At 47.9% G+C, this 23,848-nt stretch overlaps 1 protein-coding gene across 8 annotated transcripts in view; it reads left to right on the top strand.

The window, feature by feature from the left end:
- The first annotated feature begins 6,960 nt into the window (after positions 1–6,960).
- The window catches only part of LOC147731318 (guanine nucleotide exchange factor for Rab-3A-like), a 269,847-nt gene continuing 252,959 nt past the window's right edge, over positions 6,961–23,848 (top strand). For 2 of the 8 annotated variants that reach the window (XM_086956359.1, XM_086956357.1), the window contains exon 1: positions 7,607–8,374. In XM_086956359.1, coding sequence (XP_086812485.1) covers positions 8,160–8,374 — 215 coding nt within the window. In that variant the 5' untranslated portion in view covers positions 7,607–8,159. Of the gene's footprint in view, positions 7,573–7,606; positions 8,375–23,848 lie in introns of those variants that run through there. The other 6 variants (XM_086956361.1, XM_086956368.1, XM_086956362.1 and 3 more) reach the window with 6 other exon arrangements.

Below are 23,848 nucleotides of genomic sequence, written 5' to 3'. Positions count from 1 at the left end.
TCATTGGCATGGGGGACCTCCGGTCCACGTCTGCGGTTGGGTACCCACCTCGCCGTGACAGGTACTTCAACTGTTTTGAAGTATTGAGGGAGAGGGTGGGGGGTTAGTTGTCTGGGGAGGGGTTTGTTCGAGGGAGGTGGGGTCGCACAGCCATGGGGGGTCCTATATGTTCGGTTTTTCCTTGTCCTTACGTCCTTATGTCCGTGAGATATCTGAAGCAGATGACGCATTGCGCTGATAAAACCCTGGGGCCCCACAGTACCCTTCGTATACTTAGTTGGAATGTCCGCGGGGTCTTAGACAAGATTAAGAGGGGAGCGGTGCTAAGACAGGCGAAACGACTTGGAGCTGACATCCTCATTCTACAGGAAACCCACCTACTGGGCACTAAAGCCCTGTGTTTGCAGCAATTCGGTTTTCAACAGGTCTTTCATGCTGGCTTTGTGAGGGGGTCCAGGGGAGTGGCTATACTTATACTCCGTAGAATCCCCTAAACACACACAAAACTCTGGGCAGACACACAAGGAAGGTACCTGGTTCTTCGGGGTATGGTGGGGGAGGTTCCTTTGGTCTTGGGTTGTGTCTATGCCCCGCCGCCATTGCAGTGGTCCCTGATCGAGAAGCTATACACGATCTGGGCGGACATCCCGGATGTGCTGGCAGCGGCTGGAGGCGACTGGAATGATGTCCTAGATATTACCAAAGATAGGTTTCGGCAGGGGGGCGGTACATGCGTGGGCCACCCCACGTAACTACAGGGTATAGTGGGGGGACTGGACTGGGTGGACTCATGGAGGCATCTACATGGTGAAGCACGGGAATATACATTTGTCTCCGCTGTACACAAATCCTTCTCTAGGCTAGATGATATCTTTGTACCTCGTATGGCGGCTGAACGAGTGGAATCGGCAACGATTCTCCTGCAGGGCATCTCGGACCACTCGCAGGTGTATTTGGAGCTTCGGCTGGGCTGGGGACGGCAGCCGTTCCTCTGGCGCTTGTCAGTGTGGCACCTTCAACAGGAGGATTATAGACGACACATGCGTGAGGCGATTTCCAACTATTTTGCTGGGAATGTTGGCTCAGTCTCAGTGCCGGTATGCTATGGGAAGCAGTGAAACCTAAGCTGCGGGGGATGGATATTGCCTGGTGCGCGGCGGCACGGAAGCGGCAGCGGGAGGCTTTGGTGCGCGCGGAGGCCAAGGTGGGAAAATTAGAGCGTCGGGGACGATCGACGGGGGAGGCCTTGTGAGGTGAGCCAGCTTCTACTGGCGCAACAGTCCTATGCGGCGCTCCTCCTAGATGAGGCCAGACAGGTGTGGCTAGCCACGCGCAGTAGAATCTGCCAGTGGGGAGATAAATCAAGCAAAATGCTACATCGGCTCTGTCAGGGAGTCTTCCATGCGCAGAAGTTGCCCGGGATTTTAGATGGAGCAGGGGATCCGGTGACGGATCCCGGGGAGCTGGCAGAGAGCTTCACCAGGTATTATGCGGATCTAAATGCCCCTCGGGAGTGCTTGTCAGCCGATCTGGTGGACAAATTTATAGATGACCTCCCCCCTAGAGCTGTGTCCGATGAGGTGCGAGATAAACTGGAACTTCCCCTGACTGATGAGGAATTGGGCGCTGCCCTGAGGGAGTTGAATTCGGGGAAGGCCCCCGGTCCGAATGGTTTCCCCAGTGAGTTCTTCAAGAAATACAATACTCAGTTGGCCCCGCACTACCCGGCGGCATTGGAGGAGGCTAGGGCTCGGGGCAAGCTCCCCCCGGATTGGAGGCATGCGGAGGTGGTAGTATTCCACAAGCCGGTCGTCCCCCAGAGCAGCACGCTTCCAATCTTCCGATCTCGCTCCTCAACGTGGAGGTTAAGGTCTCGCCCAATCGACTCCTCCCCTATATCTCGGGACTGGTCCACCCGGACCAAGCTGGTTTCATGCCTCAGAGGGCGACCAGACACAATATCAGAAGGGCGAATGTGGCGATGGAGGCGGTTAGGGGCACCGGGCGCCAGACTGCATTTCTCCTTGCTGACATGGACAGAGCATTCGACTTTTTAAGCTGGGTGTATTTGTTCTTGCTGCTTCAGTGGCTTAACCTTGGACCTCACTTCCTGTCCTACCTGCGCCTTCTATACACTGACTTAACGGCTTCGGTTCACGTTGCGGGAGCGATCTCCTCTAAATTTCAGATTCGGTGTGGTGCCCTCTGTCGCCTTACTTGTTTGCCTTGGCTTTGGAACCTCTGGCGGCGTGGGTGCGCATAGATGCACAGATGAGTGGGTTTGAATGGGCGCAGGGCCCGTCAGACAGAATCGCGCTCTACGCAGACAACGTCCTCTTCTTCCTCACGGACCTTAATAGATCAGGGCCGCGCCTTTTACGGATCATTCGGATCTTTGGGGAAACATCGGGGCTCTATATGAAACCCCGCAAGTCCACGCTGTGGGTTCTGGGAGAGCGGACCCATGCGATAGGTGATTGGACCGCTCCGCTCCAGGTAGCGGTAGGAGGCCTTAATATCTGGGGGTCTTCCTACCGGATGTCCCGGCCATGTCCTGGGAGCGGAAACTGGTGCCGGTCTGGGATCGCGTGCGAGCCGACCTCAAAACCTAGTCGCGTATGCCGCTTACCATATATGGCAGGTCAGAGATTTTTAAAATGGTGGCGCTCTCCCGCCTGCTGTATCAACTGCAGCATGACCCGTACCCGATATCCCCGAGCTGGTTTCGCCAGGTAAACTCTATGTTGGGACAGTTCCTGTGGGGGGGTGCGGTACGTGTGGCGTTACACATGTGCTTCCTCTCCACCTATTGTGAGGGTCTAGCGACCTCGGATATTCTCCTACTACCAAGCCTCCCATCTACTGGTCTTAAATGAGTGGTGGTACGGGGATAGGAATGACCCGGCATATGCCATGGAACGCTACCTGATGGGACCGAATACACTACACACCATCCTCTACTTGGCACCACTGCGGAATGCGCTGCCGGCGGCCACTCGGGTGGTGTTTCACATCTGGCGGCAGGCTTTACGCCGAATGGGGTGGTGGAACACCCTGACAGCAGAGACTCCTTTGTGGAATATTGGGCGGTTTCCTGCCCTGGCATCGCTGCAAGGCTATAAGGGGTGGGATAGCATTGGCATCTCGACCTTGGGGGACGTGATGGAGGGCACGACGCTTAAGTCCTTCTAGGATCTTAGGTATGGCTTTGAGATGCCCAAATCCCAGTTTTTCAGATACATCCAATTTCGTCACGCTTTGTCCCCCAGCCTAGAGGGGCTGGAGACTCTCCCCGAATTCACCTCGCTAGAGAGGAAAGTATTCATGGGGGATCTGGAGACAAAGAAAATATCCTGCATTTACCAGACACTGGTCACACACAGTTCCCCCACACTACAGAAGCTTAGGGAGCACTGGGAGGAGGACGTGGGTGGGCTAGAGGAGGAGGACTGGAGGGAGGCGCTGGCCACTCCCCTGGGTGCCTCCATAGCTATGCGTCTTCGCCTTATCCAATTCAAATACCTGCATAGGGTCTACTTTATGAGGGTTCATCTTTGGCGGGCGGGACTGATTGCCTCACCAGACTGTCTCCGCTGTCACAGGGAGGAGGGGACGTTTCTATACACAGTCTGGAACTGCGGAACTCTTAATCGATTCTGGAGTGGGGTCTTGGCCTGTCTGTCTGAGGTATTGGAGTGGGAGCTTCCCCGCACTCCACAGTTTGCCTTATTGCATGTCATGGATGGGGTGGGGGCAACATATACAAAAGACACTTGATGTTGCTGGGTCTCACGACGGCCAAGAGAGACGTAGCTAAAGGGTGGAAGGAGCCACGGGCCCCATCGGTGGCTGTCTGGAAGAGGGGACTCGATTTTTATATGGGACTGGAGCCGGACGCTCCAGTCCCATATGAAAATCTTTGTGGCCAGGGGGTACCCGCGGAAGCATTATAAAATTTGGAAGCGTTGGGAGGATTACAGGGGGGTGTGGCTGGAGCCCCCAGTGGAGCAAGATGACCTTCCTCAGGAGGGGTGATGGGGAAGTGCAGTGGAGTGGTGGGAAGTGGAACGGACGGGACAAGAGGGCTTACCTATGTCGAAGTACTGTGTTGTCGAGTTGATTTCTTCCACAGCATTTCCTCATGTCCAAGCTATTCTAGACAAGACATGTGCACTGCTGGGCCTCTCTGATGAGATTAAATCTGATAATGGACCCCCGTTCCAAGACGGGGAGTTCCAGGACTACCTAGCTGGAAAGGCCATCCGACACCGGAAGATCACTCCTCAATGGCCACTAGCAAAAGGTGTGGTCGAACGTTTTATGTGGACCCTCAACCAGAGGTTGAGAATTGGAGTGGAAAAGGGGGAAGATGCTGAGAGCTCTCTCCACAAGTTCCTGAATGGATATCGATAAACCCCAGTCAGCACCACCCGCTGCTCACTGTCCCATCTGCTGTTCTGGTGCGCCTCACGGGATAGCATCCCGGCGGATCCAGCTTAGCACCCCGCTGAACTTCATCGTGAAGCCACCCAGACCCGATGAGAAATCACCAACCGGAAGGCAAGCCTTGTGCGTGGGCAACCATGATGTAATGAAAGCAAACACCCTGGGTGGAAGTTCTGGATGCCAATGAGCTTGATGTGTGGACCGTCATCGCCATCCAAGGAACCATGGTTTCCTCCAAAATGGGTATGCAATTGGTGACCCGAAATGTGTCGTGGTTCAAGAAGGTGACTGGGCCTCACCCCAATAGGGAGCAGAATGCCGACTGGAGATGGAAGAGGACTCATTCATGGATCCCATACCATCCCCGGTGGCGACTAGAGAGGACCAGGACCGGTGGGGCCATCCCAGGTATTGATCTATGCAAAAAAAACAGTTGATGGACAGATGCAGAACAATGTCATACATTCAGCCCAGTTTATGAAATATAACAACCTAAGCAATTCAGTACTTGAGGGCGCTGGTCGCCGAAACACGCGTCGAGAAAAACCTTAGGCCACCTTTACCCCCCTTCTTTTTACACTTCTTTTCATTCATTTTTAATTGTATTGTGATATCATGTAATGTTGGTTTGATTAATTTGTGTAGTTGATTAATGATATTTGAGAATCAACTTTTTTAATGGTTTTTATCTTTCATGTTAATAAAATTCAAGTCACTAACTTTTTGATTCATTAACCCCTTCCATGCTGATGACAGAACGGTTCCGTCATCAGCATCGGTTGAGCTGTGCTGATGACGGAACCGTTCCGTCATGACTCCGCCCGCGCAAGGCGGAGTCAGCACAGGCGGAAAATACGCCCCGCACGCAAGGGGTTAATAATTTTCTCTCCTTTGTCACTGTTTCATGAGCACCAAGTACTGAATTGCCTAGGTTGTTATATTTCATACGTTGTTTTTCCCTGACCTAGGAATTACTATATTCATATATTCAGGGGGTCCTTGTTACCTATAAATATACATTCAGCCCAGTACAGAGATCAGGGCCATTATTTTTTTGCTCACCATGCCATTTCAGTTTTAACCCAGCCATATGCAAATCAGTCTTGACCCTGTGCCACATGGGAACAGTCCAGCCCGAACTGCCAAGCCAGGTCCTCACCGGACTGGAAACAAGCGTTTGCTGTAACACTTTTCGCCCTAAGTGGGATGGGTATGCCCAGACGAGGATCCCTTGCTCACTGTGCCACTGGATTCAAGATAGCCTGGCAGAAAAAGGGTGACATAACCTGAAACCGGTCCCAGGATGCTTGTTTCCGGTCCAGAGAGGACCTGGCCGTTCGGTCTGGACTGTTCCCATGAGGCACAGGGTCAAGACTGATTTGCATATGGCTGGGTCCAAACTGGGGTGGCATAGTGGGCAAAAGAGCAATGGATTTAACCCAGATCTTTTGACTTTGGGAGAATGTTTGCATTGTCAGCATTCCGTCCATCATTTGTTTGCTGTAACACCAGGTATTGATCTGGCATGCCAGAATACCTCGAGCATGCCCTTGGCCTGCAGCCCGGATAGGGTAAGGCCCAAGACTAACCTCTGGGGGCCAGACGTATGGTCTCTGGCCTAAACCTGCCCCCAACCAGCAGCTCAGACACTTTGGGTGTGTTGTACCTCTACTGCAAGAACCGTATGAGTGATGGACACTAAAGAAAAGGAGGGAGGTAGAGAGCCACTCCACAACTATGTTGCAGATGTAGCACTCCTTAGTGCGGGCTCGCCCCGAGGAGACAATTAATGGGCGAAAGACCACTCAAGGTCTTTGCCCACATTGAGTTAACCAACTGTGTGTGTGTGGGTACTGGGTAGGCCTCACCTTGCACGCAACGACCCGCTACAGGTAAGTCCAGGCTGGTGAAGGAGAAGTGGTAAGTTCAGTATAGTGAGGGAGTGGTAGGTCCATGCTGGTGAAGGAGTAGTGCTAAGTCCCGGATAGTGAGGGAGTGGTAGGTCCAGGATGGATGAGGAGTGGTAGGTCCAGTCAGGCAGAAGGAAAGCCAGCAGGTCCTGGAGGACTCACCAGCAGGTGAAAGAGAGTTAGAGATGAAGGTGTAAAACCCGTAAGTCTGGGACACAATGACCAGTAGATCTAAACGAGGATACGAGAGGGAGAGAGTGTATTTTAATTAATGTGCCAATTGTTGTATATGTGGAAAGCGAGGCGCTAGATGTATTTTTTGTAAGCTAAGAACCATCACATAAAAGCAGCTGTGTACACACTAGAGCTAAGTCCTCGTGCTCGTTCCTTCCGCCGCCTCGCGCTCACTCAGAATCCTGTGCTGCTGAGCACAGAGGACGTACGGCTACGGAAGTTAATAATTATAGAGCTTAAGGAGATAAAGTTTATCCTCTCGTGAAGAGAACAAACTTTATTCAACCTCTTAAGGTTGCAGCGTCGACATTGCAAAGGTTATCTCCAACCCCCACTGCCCGCCCACACCCCCTCCCCGTGGCCTGAAGGCAGAATCTGTGCGGTGGGGGAGCCCAGAGAGGGGCGAGGAAAGCGCGGTCCAGGGAGAGGGAGACAGAGAGCGGCCAGGGAGCGGGCAGGCGGCCTGGCAGGCGGCCGGGAGCAGAGCAGACACGGCCGAGGGCAGGTGGTGCCTGGGATAATGTGGCAGGTCGAGGACAGAGAAGTCGCAGCGGGAGCAGACAGGGGGCAAAATAGGTCGATGAGAGAGCAGGCTGCCGCGTGGAAGAGAGCAGAGAGGACAGAGGGAAACTGGAGGAACGGCAGGCTGGGAGAGAGCAGGGGAGTGGGGCCGCTCAGGCAGGTCGAGGCGTGCAGGGCAGCCGAGGAAAGGGAGGGCAGGTCTGGGACGGGAAGGCTGAAGAACGTGGGCAGAGGAGACGGGCCTCAGAGGGAGAAGGGTGAAGAGGAAGGAGAGAGGCAGGATACAGAGGGCGCCCCAGGAGGAGGCCCGGGATAGAGACCAAAGGCGCACCTGATGAGCAAAGAAGTGAACAAACAAGGAGACGACAACCAGCGCGCAGCAAGGAAAGGAGGGCGAAGACGCGAAGGAGGGAGAATGGAAGTGAAGGAGAAGAGGAGGGCATGAGGAAGACTGAATGTGGTATGGGCGAGGCAGGGGAAGGTTGATGCAGGAGAGGAGAGGAGAGGCGGGAACATATAGAGGTGATGAGGGACAATGGAGTGAGAGGAAAAGTAGAAGCGAAGGGGCACAGTGTAATGAAAGAGAAGCATTTGAGAAGGAGAAAGGCTAAATGACAAAAAAGACGAGGGGGCAGAGAGACAAACTAGCATGGAGGGAAGACAGAGAATAGAGCTAAGATTGAAGAACATGAATTATGTGGCTAATATAGGGAGGTAGGGCATGATTGAGAAAAACAGGTCTCATAGCCCTTGATTGCCATACATTGACCACTGGACAGTCACCAGCTTGAAAAACCCGAGCTTGAGGGGTTCGATCCATGCAGTGAAATAAGCTTTGATTACAATAATGTGCCTGTGTACCCATCAGAATAGATCCCGGGGACAAGGGCTTTGAAAGCGGGAGAGGGAAGAGGCCACACACATGGGGGAGTAGAGGAGAAATTAGAGGGCTGGCCATGAAAGAAGATCTGATCTGCCTCCCTGGGCACAGGCCGTAGACCCCTCCATGATATGTAACTGTCTTTTGGCTGCAGACAGGAGTCTCCGATGAAAGAAATGGACGTCTTTGAGGGCATACACAGTGTGGATCTGTCGCCCATGCCCTCGACCAGCCGAGGTTACGACGTGCTCAAGGCCAAAGATTCCAACACCGCTGTCTATGCTGCTTCAGCCTTCTTCCACCAACTGGAGAGCCGCCTCTGGCCACGGACACCAGAACCAGAGAGTCCCCGCCGGGAGGACCCCATACAGAGTGCTCACAGGTGAGTGACCACTGACCAGCATCCAGAGGGCCACCCATGTATAACTGTTTGCAAAGAAAAGTAGCAGACAAACGCTACACAATCACACAGCCCACTCTTGCAGTGCATTGTAGCGGAAAACAAATCGGGGCTGGGGCTGAGAAAAGGGATCTGGTCACAGCCTTCAATCCATTGTTTGTTGGTTGATCTTATAAAGATGATTCTAAAGTGCAATCCTATCCACAGAACTCAACGGGAAAAGAACAATCAACAGTAAAATAGCTAGTGGGTCTTCACAAAGGTAGCTATGGGCTCAAACGACAAGTCTTCCATGCTTTGTGAAGACAATGGAGTAAGTGGGATATTCTTAGAGTTTCAATGCTAGGGACAAAAGAGAGGGGGATTAGTTAAGAGTTCGAATTGTCTTTGTTTATGGGTGGTCTATTGTTCACTATGTGGCTTTTTGCCCTGTGATGACTGCTTGTGATGTATAGTTTGTTCTGCGGGTTGAAGCGTTGACAGAGAATGAGAACCTTGAATATGATACAGTCGATTTGTAATGTGGTCCTTGCTTCCCAAAGTGACGGGAAGCAAGAGAGGAGTGATTAGATCTGATATCTTTACCCTAAGTGTGAGACGTAGGTATACCCTTTAGTGGTGCGTGAGTGGTTTCAGGAATGCCACCAAGCACACCATTTCTACCATCCATAGAGAGAAAAGAACTGGGAATTCCTGTGGAATACAGCAGAGTGAGTCATGACAAGCTCCAGTGTTACGATTTTGGAGGCCGAGGCAGAAATTGCACCTTGCCATGCAGATGCTCGTTTTCCCACGGCTGCAAAGGCTTTTTAAAAGCCATTTGTTGCAATCTGAGACCCTTTTGCAGTCAGTTGTGGTGGCATTGTAAGGCAATGCGATGAAGGGGGGACCAGGTAATAGACTAGAGGTGGAAAACCTCAGTTTTGGGCTGGTTTATTTTCAAGGGAGAATCTCACCACCCAATTAACCAGGCATTTAAAGAAGGTTATCAGTTTGACATGGTCAACCACAGATGATACTCGCAGGTATAGTTATAGTGTTATCTGCATGTTTAGTGCAGCATCATTTCTCTATTACAGCTGACCACATGGGTACATGTGGCAAAGAAGAGAGGGAACCCGACAGATTCATCTTGCCACAGTGGGATCCCACAGAAGATCTGAAAAAGAGAGGGTCTCGCATTCAGTCATGTCCTGACCTGGTCGAGATGGCACGTGGCGCTGACCATTGTCGGGATTGTGCAGTACATCTTTCAGAAGCAAGCGGGTTCACAGATCCTATTCTGCTTGCAGTCTGAATCCAGATTGAAGGCAAACAAGGAGGTTGATATAGATGTTGATATGACGAACGGGACATCTGCAACTTTTGTGACAGATTATACCTTTCCCAAACTTTAAGTAAGGCCCTGGGTCTTTATTTATTTTCCAAGAAAGGGAAGATTAGTTACTAGTATCTAGTTTTGAAAGTTTGAGGTATGGGTTGGTTGTGCCGTGACCTGTCCAGCTTTCAAAAGAGTAGAAGTCATACCTAGAGTTAGAGAAGGGCTGAATATTTTGAGAAAAACATTGCTGGTGATACACAATTTTGGACATATTTTACTGATATTGTATAACCAACAAGTGACTCGCCACTATTGGCATTCCAATAGGTGTGGATTAAGAATGGAAGAGCCTTTTGTGCCATTGAAGAGTTTAAGCATTCAATAAGTCATCATACATGCATTAACTCTGTCACTCATCTTTTCACTGATTCATTCATTCAGCCATCCTCTGACTCATTCTTGCATTCACCCTCTGAACCAACTGTAAAAAAATGCTCACACTCAACAACATATGCAAGATAAATAAAATAAAAAACAAGTTTAGGAAAGAAAACATGCTGCCGCCTAAACATGGCGGGTGTATGCTTGCAGTAATTAAACTAAATATAGCAGCGGGTACAAATGTCACAGAGGTAGTGTGGGTGTGTTAGTTGGGCTCGGCAGAGTGAGCCTGGGTGAGCCGAAATGATGTGCTATTTGAAGGGCTTGATCTTGAGCACTTTTCTGAAATGAAGTAGCAATACATGGATGTGCAAAGCAGATCTGACCATGTATGGCAGTAGGACATGTGGGTATTTGATATAAGGACACACTGACCCAGAGGGACACTTATTGCTGTGCCCATATCAGCCAGGTAGGTTGGCATTCCCAGGTTGGACCCTGAACCAAAAGCAAGTCAAGCATTTTTCGCTATTTTCCACATTAGCCCAGACTGTGCTGAGCAAGTAAGTTTTACCACTTAAAATAGGTCTGGGGGCTCGAAGGCGGTAGCTCCCAAAATACTTTTGAAACAAAATGGGTGGAAATGGTCCTTTTTACAGTAACATAACATATAGACTAATATGTCATATCTTTTAAAGCATATCAAATGATGATCTTACAATACTCCTTGAAATCCAGTGGTGCAGAAACAAGGCCCTCGAAATATTATCAATTTATGTATGACCCACCGCAAATCTTTTCAAGCAAAATCTTTGAGGCCTTTGACCTGGTTTTAAATGTTGGTGCATACACTAAGATGATTAAGCACTGATTTAATTTGCTGTAGCAGGAGGTATTTACAGTTATAAAAGAAGAGAACGTTTCCTTTACGAGGCTCAATAAAATGTTACTCTGTAAGTTGCACAGACATTGTCTAACTCGTTGTGCTTAGTGCAATCTTCCGGCCCTTTTTATTCCACTCTCCCCTTGAATCCCCATGCACCTCTCTGTCCGTCGTGTCATTTGCTTTATCATACTCTCCTCCTAGCCAAGAACTGAGTTGATTCATAGTTAGTTTGGTGCTGATTTTAATACACACATAAGTAGATTGTTTAAATGGAACCATTTTGTCCCCAAACATCAGTTTATCAGATGTAGGAAATGAAAACGTAGTCCTTTCTGTACAATAGCATATATGAAGCATTTCCATTTCCGCTATCGCTATGATAAGGTGGACACCATCTTACCATGGAAACCCAAAATATGTCAGTAATTACCCCCATGGTGCCAAGGCTGGCATTTTCTCAGTGCGGTTACCATCAATCCTTGAATGCTCATAACATGGCAAGAATTGTCATCATTGTGGCAGGGTCACAATTGTACCGCGGTAAACATTATTGTGGAATGGACAACCACAATACACCAAGTATTAATGCCATTGTGTAAGGAGTGGGTACAGCTGTACATTGAAAACCCACCACATGCCAAGAATTACCAGCATACTTCAGGGGGCAACATTGTACCAAGAGTGGCCAGCATCGTGCAACACACTACAAAAGCTACCATTTTGCTATGGGTGGGGTGCAATACTTTCTATTAAAATGTTGCACCCCTAAGAATTATGCACCCCGGGCAACCTCCCCTGTGGACCCCCCACGCTATGCCACTGGCAGTCCAGTCCATTATTTAACTCAGAGAGTATGGTGCAGACAGAGGCCTGTGGCACAGTGAGCACAGGACCCTGCCTGGGCATACCCGTAACATTTAGGGTCACATTTAGATTGTCGCACAGCGGAAAACAAGAAAGCGAAGAGTGAATTGCTTGAATTAAGCTCGACCACTGGTAATTACTCTGGATTGCGATCAATCCATTGTTATTTAAGTGTTTCTCTCCAGGGTGGCATGGTGGGAAATAAAATCCAGGGGTTGGATTGCGGCCTAAAGTCATTAACAGTGGATTAGGTCAATTGAAGCAATCCAACCATCACTTTTTTATTTTCACTGGGGCCAGGAGAAGCGGGTGACTCACACAAGGACTGCTGGGCTTGTGCAGCTCCCCACACCTCCCACGCTGTACACTTCCAAGTGGATTGCTTGTAGGCACTAGACATGCTCTTGCCACTGCCTGCCTTCACGAAGGCAGTTAAAAAATATATATATATATTTGTCTTGTTGCCTCCACATACGCAGTTTTAATAAAAAAACAAATAGTATGCATACTTCACTGCAGTGAGCTGTTATAAAACAGTTGCATTTGTTTTGTTTTAAATAGAAAGCTGGGTCATTGTCAGCTGGGCTTCACCCGTGCTCAAAAAGATTGCTAGCTTGGGCAGGGAGTGACCAGGCTGTAAATCGCACTAGAGAAGGGCGGCTGAGACCAGCGGGCAGCTTATTATTAAACATAAATACCAGTCTTGGCCATGGAAGGAGGCCACAGGTGAATGGTTAGGAGTGCCTTAGTGCTCTGCAGGAGGCTCCAGGGGCGTTACTGTCACCTTGCACACTAGCTCTGCCACTGCCCGATAGCACCTGCCATAGGGACAGGGGTGCGAGGTCCATTGGTACCGGAGCAAGATCGGACTACGAGGTCTGTGCTACATGGTGCTTATGCCACACACTGCATTTTCAGAGACTGCTCTTAGCTGTATAATGAGTGAGTGGGCACAATAAGTAATGCATTTCCGACCTGTTGAAAGCAATAACCTACAGGGGGTAGAAGAGACAGTAACCGGTACCAGCAGCGGCCATGAGCCTTCAAAACCATCCTCCACGCCACCGACCTACATTGAAAATTACCATCATGGCTAGACTGGCACTGGGAGTGCCTTCGTTTACTGCCTTGTAGAAGCTGACATTGACCTTAAAAAGGATGTGAATGGGTAGAGGAGGACAGCAAGGGTCTTTTGTTTGGATAGTATCCAGTCAAGCTTCAAGAGGCCTTTAATGAAGCATGGGGCCTCATCAAGGGCTATGCACATTTCAGTATGGCTAGGTTGGTCTCTGGAAAGATGGTGAGTGGGACATTACCTCTGTCAAAGTGGGACTGTAATAATGCCTTTATGGTCATTTTGAAGTAAATTTCCTGGAGGAAATTATTCATTTTTTGGAGTAATGAGAATTAGAATCATACGTTCCTAGTTTTATGTGCAGTGTATGTTTGAAGCTGAAGCTGAAGCTGCTGTTTATATGAAATCCCAGGGACTTGGCATGGAATTGCAGTCAAACTGTAGGGTAAGGTGTTCCAGGTTAATTTCATCAAGCCATTCTTCAGACTTGTTGTGCTTGCAATTTTTGCTGATTAGAATGAATTCATTCTTGCTAGACTATAGCTTGAGGTAGGTCTTGGGCAGTCATGCCTGGAGAGTGGTGAGGCACGTCTTCAGTCAAGTGATTTAGTTGTCTGTTATGAAGCTTACATGAAGCAAAAATGCCACATTGGTGAAGTTGACATTTCTGCTAACAGAGTGATCATTAGCAGCCGACACAATCAAGGGGAGGTGGGGTAGGTGGAGGGAACACGGGACGGGGAGCGCGGGTTGTGTGGTGTTAGTAACAATATGTTTAAAGAAAAAAAACTCACCTGAATCTTCCAGCCGCCTCTCACGTCATGCCTGCTATTCTCCTGCTGGTCCAACCAGCCCCAGGGACAGACTCCCATCCAATCCCCCTGCTGAAAGCATTGGCCTGAGCTGGCTGGAAAGATGCTCTGCTCTGACCAGGGAGTCTGTGGGGTTTCTCAAGCCTGACTGTTCAATGCAGTCAGGCTGAAGAAACCTATGTGCTCATGTGCGCTTTGGCCGGCCAAACACATATGCGCGCTTAAGGAGTCCACATAGCACTCCTCCTCCTCCCCTCCTCGTATGCCTTGGCCCGCCCCTCCCTACAACGCTGGTTCAAATGAAAAATATAATGATGTTAGAACATTGTTTTATTTTTCATTTGCTAGTTCTGAGCCAGGCAGTGGGGCGACGCATCTCTGCCATTGCGGAGGAGCTGCCGCTGAAAGGGATCAGTAGTTCCAGGTAGAAATTAAAATTATTGGCAAGATGGACCCATGAGGGTTGCCATGAGTTACCAATATGGGCTTAGATCAGGACTGGCCTGTAGCCAAGAGTATACTTTTAGGGCAGCATGGCTCTTCTCTATGACATACATTAAAGCTGTGCATTATGGGCCTCATTACGATGTCGGTCGGAAAGGCTCCGAACGGCATTCGGATTTTCCTAACCCATGTTGGAACCTATGTTTCCGACCGACTCAGAAACATTTACGACCAACGGATTACGATAGAAAATTACTGTTTGGTCTTTCTGACTGGGTTCAGACCGGCATTCGGAGACTCCGAGTCGGTCGGAGCCGAATCGTACAGCTCTACAGACCACGTTTCTGACCGATGTATTACGATGTCAGATTTGGATAGCCTTACCGAATCGGTCTGTCTGACACTTAACATCTGTCGGAAACTGACAACCAACCTGAGGTCCCCCTTCACCTGGGGGCCTTCGGTTGGGGCCAGTGGGGGTACCCATGGGACCCCTCTTTACAACCATGCACAGCTATACAGACCACGTTTCCGACCAATGTATTACGATGTTAGATTCGGATAGCCTTATTGAATCGGTCTGTCTGACACGTAACGTCTGTCGGAAACTGACAACCAACCTGAGGCCCCCCTTCACCCTGGGGCCTCCGGTTGGGGCCAGTGGGGGTACCCATCGGACCCCTCTGTACAACCATGCACAGTGTGGCAGGCACCATGGGGTGCATGTGAGAGGGTGCAAGGTTTTTCGTAACCACCCCTTTTTTCAATGGGAGCCTGTGTTGTCGGTTGGAACACAGGCTCCCATTGAAGTCAATGGGAGTCCGACCGAACTTCGGAAACATCGTAATCGGTCGACTCGCCGAACCCGAGTTGGTCTGAACCGATTCCGGCAAGGAGTCAGTCGGAATGCTTTCCGACCGACATCATGATGAGGCCCTATATGTGCATTCTTTCCTAAATACTTGTAGGTAAGAGGTACACACTATCAAAGGTTTTAGAGCACAGTATACTTTTTGTGCTTATTTTTACTTGTCTGATTTATGGTATTTCTAAATATTGACCCCCAGAATATCTTTGTATAAATATCGAGAACAGATTATCCAAAATGTATATGCACTTTAGAAAAAATAGATTTACTACTTCTCACTCTACATCCACGTACCGTGAAAAAAAAAAAAAAAAAAAATATATATATATATATATATATATATATATATATATATATATATATATATATATATATATATATATAAACAAAATGTGGAGTAAGAAATAGAAAATACATACTTACGTACTTATCAATAATTTGGGTTTGCTATTCTTTCCTTGATATTCTGTGCCAGTGAAATTCTGGTATTGATATTCGGAATGCACACTGTGTGACTCTATGTGAATTAATATGTGGATATTTAAAGCACACTCAGTCAGCTTTCCACAACCTAACTTTAAATCCTTTCGATTATATGGGATTTGAATTAGAGGAATGCACAGTTGTGAAGTTGGCTAACTACCAACTTTGTGTAGTTTATAAACTGTTCAACTTTTGTGAAATGCAAATCTTATAAACTTCTTGTTTTTAAAAAAAAGCAGGCCTCAGCTCATTGCTCTCCCAAACCTCTTACCTCAAGTGGTAGATGTGCAGTCTCAGCACTCAATATTTTTGAGCTGGACAATGTCCTACCTGGGACATGCTGCATCAGGTAATCTTCACACCAGGAATGCCTGAAGGGATAAACTTTATCTCAAGTAAAGTTAGGAAGCTTCACCTGCTTAGTAAAGTGTGGAGTATACTTATTATGCCCAACTTCATAAGTTAAGTTTTCATTCAACCTCCCACTAATTTAAAATAATTTTACAGAGTACTAGGAGCATATTCATCAAGGACATTTTGAGAAATTAGTGACGAACAGTGTGTTTTAAATATGTTATGCCTACAGCAGCTTGGAAAAGGTCCATTTTAGGTCTGTGGCCTAGATGAGTGCATTAGTTCCTCTTCCAGTAAAAGGAGCCATGGGTGGGCATGCAGCAGCACAGCTTCTAAGGCTCTGATTGGTGGTTTCACTGTTTGCATCTAGAATCCTGGTCTGTGGTAGTCACTCTCTTTGCTGCTGCTTGCATGGTACTTCCCATTTGTTTCCTACAAAGTTCTTCACTTCTAGAAATGTGAACTTCCTCCTCTCTTTTACATCCAGTAGGCTCCTTGCATACACTCCTCAGGTGGCACTCTCTATGTGGCTAATGTTGCTTCGATGAGGATGTACTTTTCTGAGTGGTGAATGTTGAAATCATGGAAGCCTGTCATGTGTCATAGAAATGGAAACCAATTACTTGCAAGGGTATTGTTCTGCATTAGTACATGCACAGATAAGTCAAGCTTGGTGTTATGAAACTGTTAAGAGCTGCCTCATTTAAAAGTACACTAGGAAGCCAAGTCAACTCCATAATACACTTTGGACTTCCCAGCAGGTAGGTTGTACTTTCCAGTTTCTATACCAGCAGATGTAGACATGACTGCTATGCACTAAAGGTAAGGCGTCAGCACTTGTCACCAAGAGCATTTAGTAACAAATAACGGGGGCTGCCATTGTTAAGCAATTTGTAAAAAGCAATATGAATCAAGTAAGAATGGCTGCACTTTAGTAAAACTTCAAAAATGCAAGGACATTTTTGGATCTTACTCTAGCATCCTTTTTTGACACTAAGTGCAACATTGTGCATTGAAATCACTTTGGGCCAGCTGTATTGGCCAAAGCATGACAAGTTATAAATTCCACATAACATTTCCAAACACCTTCTTTTTCCGGTGTCTAGCTCCCATTTTGCTCCCTGAGGATCTACTTTACTTTGTCTCATCTCCTAATCTCTGTCACAATTGCATCTCTCACCCTTTTCCACACTACCCCTTTCTTTTTGCTGCTACATCTGTCTATCTTCCCTTTCCTGTTTGTTATTCTCTCCCTCTTGTGTTTTTTCTATTTACTTTTCTTTCTTTTTCTCTGCTCCTTTTCTAGAACTTCGTCTCTCTACTCTATACTTCCCAATATATTTTTATTCTCTCTCTGGTCTTTTTCTTCATAGACCATGTACAGCAACTGAAACTCTTCTTGGCTGTGCATGGCCATGAGCAGCCACTGCCACCTTTCGCTGGCCCCTATGCTTTTCGCTGTTCCCCAGTCTTGTCAGCCTACTGTCCTAGGGGCATTCTGAAACTGGAGAAGTCTGTTATGATCATGGAACAAAGAAGTTAGTGAAATATGGCCAACATACCCCTTCAGCTTGTTTGTCCATTATTGTTTAACAGGACATCAGGTTGCAAGGATTTGGTGCGTTTTTACCACTTTTGAGCAGAGGACGACCGGTTTGACTCCTACTGCTCTACCTTCACTGTGCGGTGAACTACGATAGGTCATCTACAGTACTAGATTGGAAATGTTTCTGCTAAAAACACCAGAATTAGTTTTTTCCAAAATAAAACTTGGGACATGAGGTAAATGCTTCCCTTGAGTCCAGAGTTTGATGTTTTGTGATTTTTCTGTACTGCTAAGCATACTGTGCATTCTAACATCATAACAAAATAAAAGTGAAAGCAAACTGCACTAATGGATTCGTCAGGGATCCAAAAATGTCCTATCACACAACATTCTGACACTTCCGATAACAATAGTGCCCGCTTCTTTGGCTGGGCTATCACATGCAAAAGGAAAGGTTCCAAAACCGAACAATGAAACAGCAAGATGTTGCCCTGCACATTGACCCATTCTCATAATGTGAGTAGTTGTTGTATTGAGGCTAGGACTTGGACAGCACCCAGGGAAACCTGCCAGGTCCAGACATTTCTGAAAACAGGGCAACTAGGGTGGTGTGACTTGCACGGATTCCAATACTTTTTCTTACACTGAATGCCCTGCCAACAATAAACTGTGGCTAAATCGCAGATGTTCCTCATATTTATGTGAAGGAAAATTCCAGAATCTGTGAGAACCCATAACATTTCTAGCACCCAGCATTCTAACACTTCTCCCAATAAAAACAGTAACCCCGCATGTTTACTAAGTATTATGCATTTTGTACATTAATTACATATGACCTCATAACAGCAGTTCATTTGCCATGGCCATAAATTAGTTAAAGATAGAGCAGAATTTCTGAGGCGTCCATACATTTCAAAAAGCACGTTCACACTACACAAATCTTAGATTTCAATATATTAAAATATGAAAATATCAGTTGATGTTGTGCGGAGATGTCGATAGAGGTCAATTATAAAATGTTTTCAGCCTTAAATGCCCGGATTATGGTTTCCACAATATTTGGTTCATGGAGGTGAATCATTGGCAGGGTTATCTAGGCATTAAACCATTTTTGAAAGTTAGCATGTATAGCATCCCTTTGTGACATGACAGACTATATTGGATCATTTCAAATTTACACTGCTGCTAGTTGAGTTATTTACAGCCCTTTGCAGTAAGTAAAGTAACATAAAAAACGATCTGACTTCTGCAATAAAGTAAAGATCTCTAGAGCAAATATCATTTCTCACAAGGCTATATTCCCCAACCGGAGTGGTGGCTGCACCCGGGCAGTGGTAGTGGGGCATTTACCTGCTTGCCGGCCGCTGCCTCTCCTCTGTCTTCTCCACCCTCTGCCTTGTGTGAACAGGAAGCACGCAGGTTCCCCAAAGCCAATCACAATGCTGAATTGCAGAATTGTGATTGGTCTGTGCACTGTGGTTCGGTGCTCAGACAGAGACTTAAGGCTGGGCATGTTCTCCACCCAGGCTGTATAATACAACTGGTGGAGAACATGCAAAGTGCGCATGTCCGTTTTTCCCGCCCAAGACAGCTGGACAAACAGTCATGCGCACTTAAAGTGCAGCCACCACTCCTCTGCTCTGTTCAGCCCAGCCATGCCCCGCAAAACTGCCTAAGCATAAAAAAATAAAATGATAATAACATATTGCTATTATAATAAAAATGTTCCTGTTTTGCAGTGCTGAAAAGCAGTGGGGCAGCGCTCCTCCACCCTTGTGAGGGAGCTGGTCATACACAACAGGCCATTGCCCCTAAAAAGGCTGTAGGCTGGAGCAATGCCAGGAAAATGTCAGTGACTCCTCCCCAGACAAACCAGTTAATCAATGCACTATGCCATATTGGAATCTAGATATTACTTGATTGGAAATAGGCTCTGAATTGCTGATAGGCTTAGATAGTGACAAACACGTATGTATCAGGAATAGGAAAGGTGATTAAAGTTGATGGCTTAAGAATACCATGACTCAATATCCTGCACTGTTGTAGAATCTTAGCACAGCAATTTCTTATTAGGCACACCATATGTGAAAGGTGAGAAGGAAGTTCAGCTGATGTCATTGAATTCTAAGTCTCTCAGCTGTGACTACAAACTATTCAGGGCCGGACTGACCAAGGAGGGCACCAGGCGTTTCCCCGGTTGGCTGCTAGGGTGGGGGCAGGTTTTGGGCCCCTGGGGGCCGTTTTTGTTACCGGGGATCGGCAATATCGGCCCCCGGTAACAAAATCGACCGTAACCTGCCCTCACAAACTGCTCAGCTGCACTCCCCCTCACCCCAGAGAGGGGCAGCTGAGCAGTTTGCCAGGGCCGGTGTCTGTTCACAGTCCAGCCCTGGAACTATTAGTGTGTGCACCTCATTTCAGATCAGCTCCTCACATGCAACACTGTGGCGTCCCTCATGAGTCAATCATATCCCCTCTATTATTCAACGTCTACCTAAACCCATTACTAAACCTGATTGAACCATTAAACTTCACCTGTTGCAACTATGCAGATGACACCGATTTTATTTAAAAAAAATTTTTAATGGACGACATGGAAGACCTCTAAAATGTAAAACTTGCTGATTGCCTTTGAGCCATAAATACATTGATGATAAATAACCAACTAAAGCTCAATACTGCAAATGCTGAGAATATGACCTGCAGACAATGGCAAATATGCCAGTCTTCTGCCATATGGTCTAAGGAAAATGAGGGCCATCAAACAATAAAAAGAGAAGTCAGAAACTCAGAATTCAGACCTATACTTTATACCATATCTTAACAACATCATATAGAGTGCCTTCTAAACAATGAAAACACTATGCCGCATTTTCCCGTAACTTGGATTCCAAAAGAAAGTGCTAGCCATTCTCATGCTCGTAATCTCCAAACTTGACTGTGCTAACAGCATATATCTTGGAACACACTCATTAATCGTACACAAAATACAACTCTTCCAAAATGCTGCTGCGAGACTTCTTCTCTGCTTTCTCTCAAGACAACACATTTATCCAGTCTTGCTATCACTCCACTGGCATCCTATAGCTGGAAGGGAAATGTTCAAGGCTCTTTGCATTGGCCACAGAGATTCCAAGGAATGGACTGCTATACCTACATGTTAGGTTCAAAAAATGTAAACAAAACAGGACACTGCGCTCCGGGCTTGCACCACTTATCTTCATACTACCTTACCGTCAGACATCCACAGCAGGCACCGCTTTCTTAGTACAAGCCCTTAAGCTCTGGAATTCACTACCAGCCAGCATAATGAAGTACCCAGGTGTGTGTGTGTGTGTGTGTGTGTGTGTGTGTGTGTGTGTGTGTGTGTGTATATATATATATATATATATATATATGTATATATATATATATATATATATATATATATATATATATATATATGTATATATATATATATATATTTCTGATAGATACATCTGCCGTGTGGATTCCTCACCTTGTGAATATCCCCCTTGCGTCAGCAACGTTCGGAAATTTTCTTCGTAGCACGCCGTCGTGGGCGACGTCACAGGAGCACGGCATCGCGCGCGACTCCGTCTGACGTCACCGACCCCATATTAGGCCCACGCCGGCGTGATGACGTCAGTTCCCTTTTTTCTGCGTCTCCGACGCTAACGGTTTTCGGGATCTTCAGCGATACCTAGTATCTTTCTGACTATTATTTGTCACTGTTTCTTTCTTGCGACTTTGTTCTTCTCCGGAGATGTCGTCGAGGAAAACAGGCTTCAAGCCATGTAGGTCTTGTGCCCGCATGATGTCTATCACTGACCCACATAAGGATTGTTTGTGGTGTCTTGGATCGGGCCACGACGTCAAGAACTGCGAGTCCTGTTTTAAGATGAATCCGAAGGCGCTTCGGGAGCGTGAAGCAAAGTTGCTCTTGGCGAAGGTGAAAAAGGACTCTGGGCGACTTTCGAGATCAACGTCACGGAGATCGAAGTCGAAGCATAGGTCTCGGTCGAGGTCGAGATCGGCGTCGAGGTCCAGAGCGGGTTCGAGGTCTGGAGATGACTCGAGGTCCAAGGCGAAGTCGAAGTCCAGAGAAAGGTCTAGGTCTAGATCTAAGTCGGCTTCCGGGCATGCTTCGAGCTCTTCGAGGAGAAAGCATAAGAGGAGGAAGCACAGTTCGAGACATCATTCGGGGAAGGATTCCTCTGACTCGAAGAGAAAGTCTCACAAACACCGTAAGGACTTTGTCTCTCCTTCACCTGCTTTGTCAAGAGTGGGTTCTCCGGCGCCGGAGCCGGAGCCGGAGCCGGACCCGGAGCCGGTTTCCTCAGAGCATGAAGAAGAGGAGGTGACTCAAGAACCGGCTTCGGCGGAGACTCCTGTGAATCCAGAAGGTCAGGGTGAGGATGTGTCGGGTCGGCCTCCATTGCAACATCCGGTAGGTCCGTACCCTTCCTTTCCTGGTCCTGGGCAGGATCCCTCGCATTTTCTCAATGCGATGTTTGGAGTTTATTCTAGGGCGATGTACCCCGCTGGAGCGCCTGGTGGCCCCATGGGTCCGTTATCGTACAACCTGGGTATTCCTCAGTCGTATGCCCCTGCTCCATTTATGCCTTTCATGCCGGCGCCTCTTTCACCTTGGCTCGGTACGGCTCCACCGAGGTCCTCGACTCCGCATGCGGCTTCGCCGACTCCGGATCGACCTCGCAGTCGAGATCGAGGTGCCACACCTGTTCTTGACTCTCGTCCTCCTGCTTCGGTTCCTCGAGCGACGTCGGAACCGGCTCCGTCGGAGTCGTTACCAGATCCGTCGACTTCGATTCGAATGGAGTGGTCGAGGCGAAGAGCTCAGCGTCTTCTCGAGCAAAAGGATGATGAGAGTTCAGATGTGGAAGAAGGCGAGCTTCCTGATCATGGTGATGACTTCGAAGAGCTTCGGGATGCTAGTGGTCTGGAACTCTCTCCCGAGTGGGGTCTGCCTTCGACTTCTGATGCACCTTCAAGGGACGTGGCTCCTTATCACGTAGTTATTAGGAAGGCTGCTGACCTTCTTAACTTAAAGCTGCCCACAGTGGAGTACAAGCCCAACATTCTCACGGAAGTCCTGCATTCTCCATCTTCAATTGTGGAGCCAACTTTGCCGTTTACTGATGCCTTGTCAGATCCAATTAAGGAAATTTGGAAGAGGCCGTTGTCTGCTCCTGCAGTTTCAAGGGTTATTGCAAGGCGCTATAGGGTGGCTCCTGATGACCCTGCATTTCTTTCTACGCATCCGTCTCCGGAAAGTCTTGTGGTTCAGGCGGCTTGTTCTAATAGGGCGGCAGGCTCATTCCCTCAAGTGCCTGCTGACAAAGAGTCTAAGAAATTGGATCAGGCTGCGAAGAAGACTTTCTCTTCTGGAAGCATGGCTCTAAAGTCGTCAAATGCTACTTGCCTTTTAGGTAGATATGTGCACGCGCTGATGGACTCAGTGAAGCAATTGTCACCAAAACTTCCTGAGGAGGATAGGAAAAACTTTAATGAAGTCATCTCTGACACTCAGGCTGAGGCCCGCATGGTCATCCAAAGTGGCATGGACACTGTGGATTCAGTTGCTAGAATTATGGGCTCATCCATTGCAACTAGGAGAGCCGCATGGTTGAAGTCATCTGATTTCTCAGCGGATGTACAATCTACTTTGTTGGACTTACCCTTTGAAGGATCTGGCCTTTTTGGTAAGAAGGCAGATGTGGCCTTGGAAAGGTTTAAAGACAGCCGTGCCACTGCGAGATCGTTGGGTCTGCAGATGAGAGGGTCTGCAGCTAGAAAATTCAAGGGATTTGGTAAATCTTCTTTTCGTCCCTTCAAGCAGGGCCAACAACAGCAGCAGCAGCAGAACCCTCTATATAAATCCTATAGAGGTAGACAGAGGGGTCGTGGACGTGGACGCCAAGTCTCCTCTCCCTCCACTTCCTCCAATAATGCCCAACCCCCACCCGCATCAGCAAAGCAGCCCTAGATCCACCATTCTGGATCATGTAGGGCCAGTAGGGGGTCGGCTTACTCACTTTCTACGAGATTGGGAATCGGTTACATCAGATCTTTGGGTTCTCAATCTCGTAGAGAATTTGTATGCGCTTCCTTTTCAGGAGTTCCCTCCCAATTACCCTCCTTGCCAAGGTTATTGCTCGGAGGACCACCTGCTTCTCCTGCAGGAAGAAGTCCTGGCTCTGTTTCGAAAGGGAGCGATAGAGGTGGTTCCAGAGCAGGAGAGGGGTCAAGGGTGCTACTCCCGGTATTTCTTGATTCCCAAGAAGGATGACAGACTTCGGCCTATCCTGGATCTCAGGATTTTGAACCTCTATCTCAAACAGGAGAAGTTCAAAATGCTCACCCTTGCTCAGGTTCTTCTGGCGCTGATGGAAGAAGAC

This window comes from Lissotriton vulgaris, chromosome 2_1 (genome assembly GCF_964263255.1).
Source record: "Lissotriton vulgaris chromosome 2_1, aLisVul1.2, whole genome shotgun sequence".
In the NCBI taxonomy this organism is placed as follows: Eukaryota; Metazoa; Chordata; class Amphibia; order Caudata; family Salamandridae; genus Lissotriton; species Lissotriton vulgaris.
This window is presented reverse-complemented; position numbering and strand designations above follow the sequence as displayed.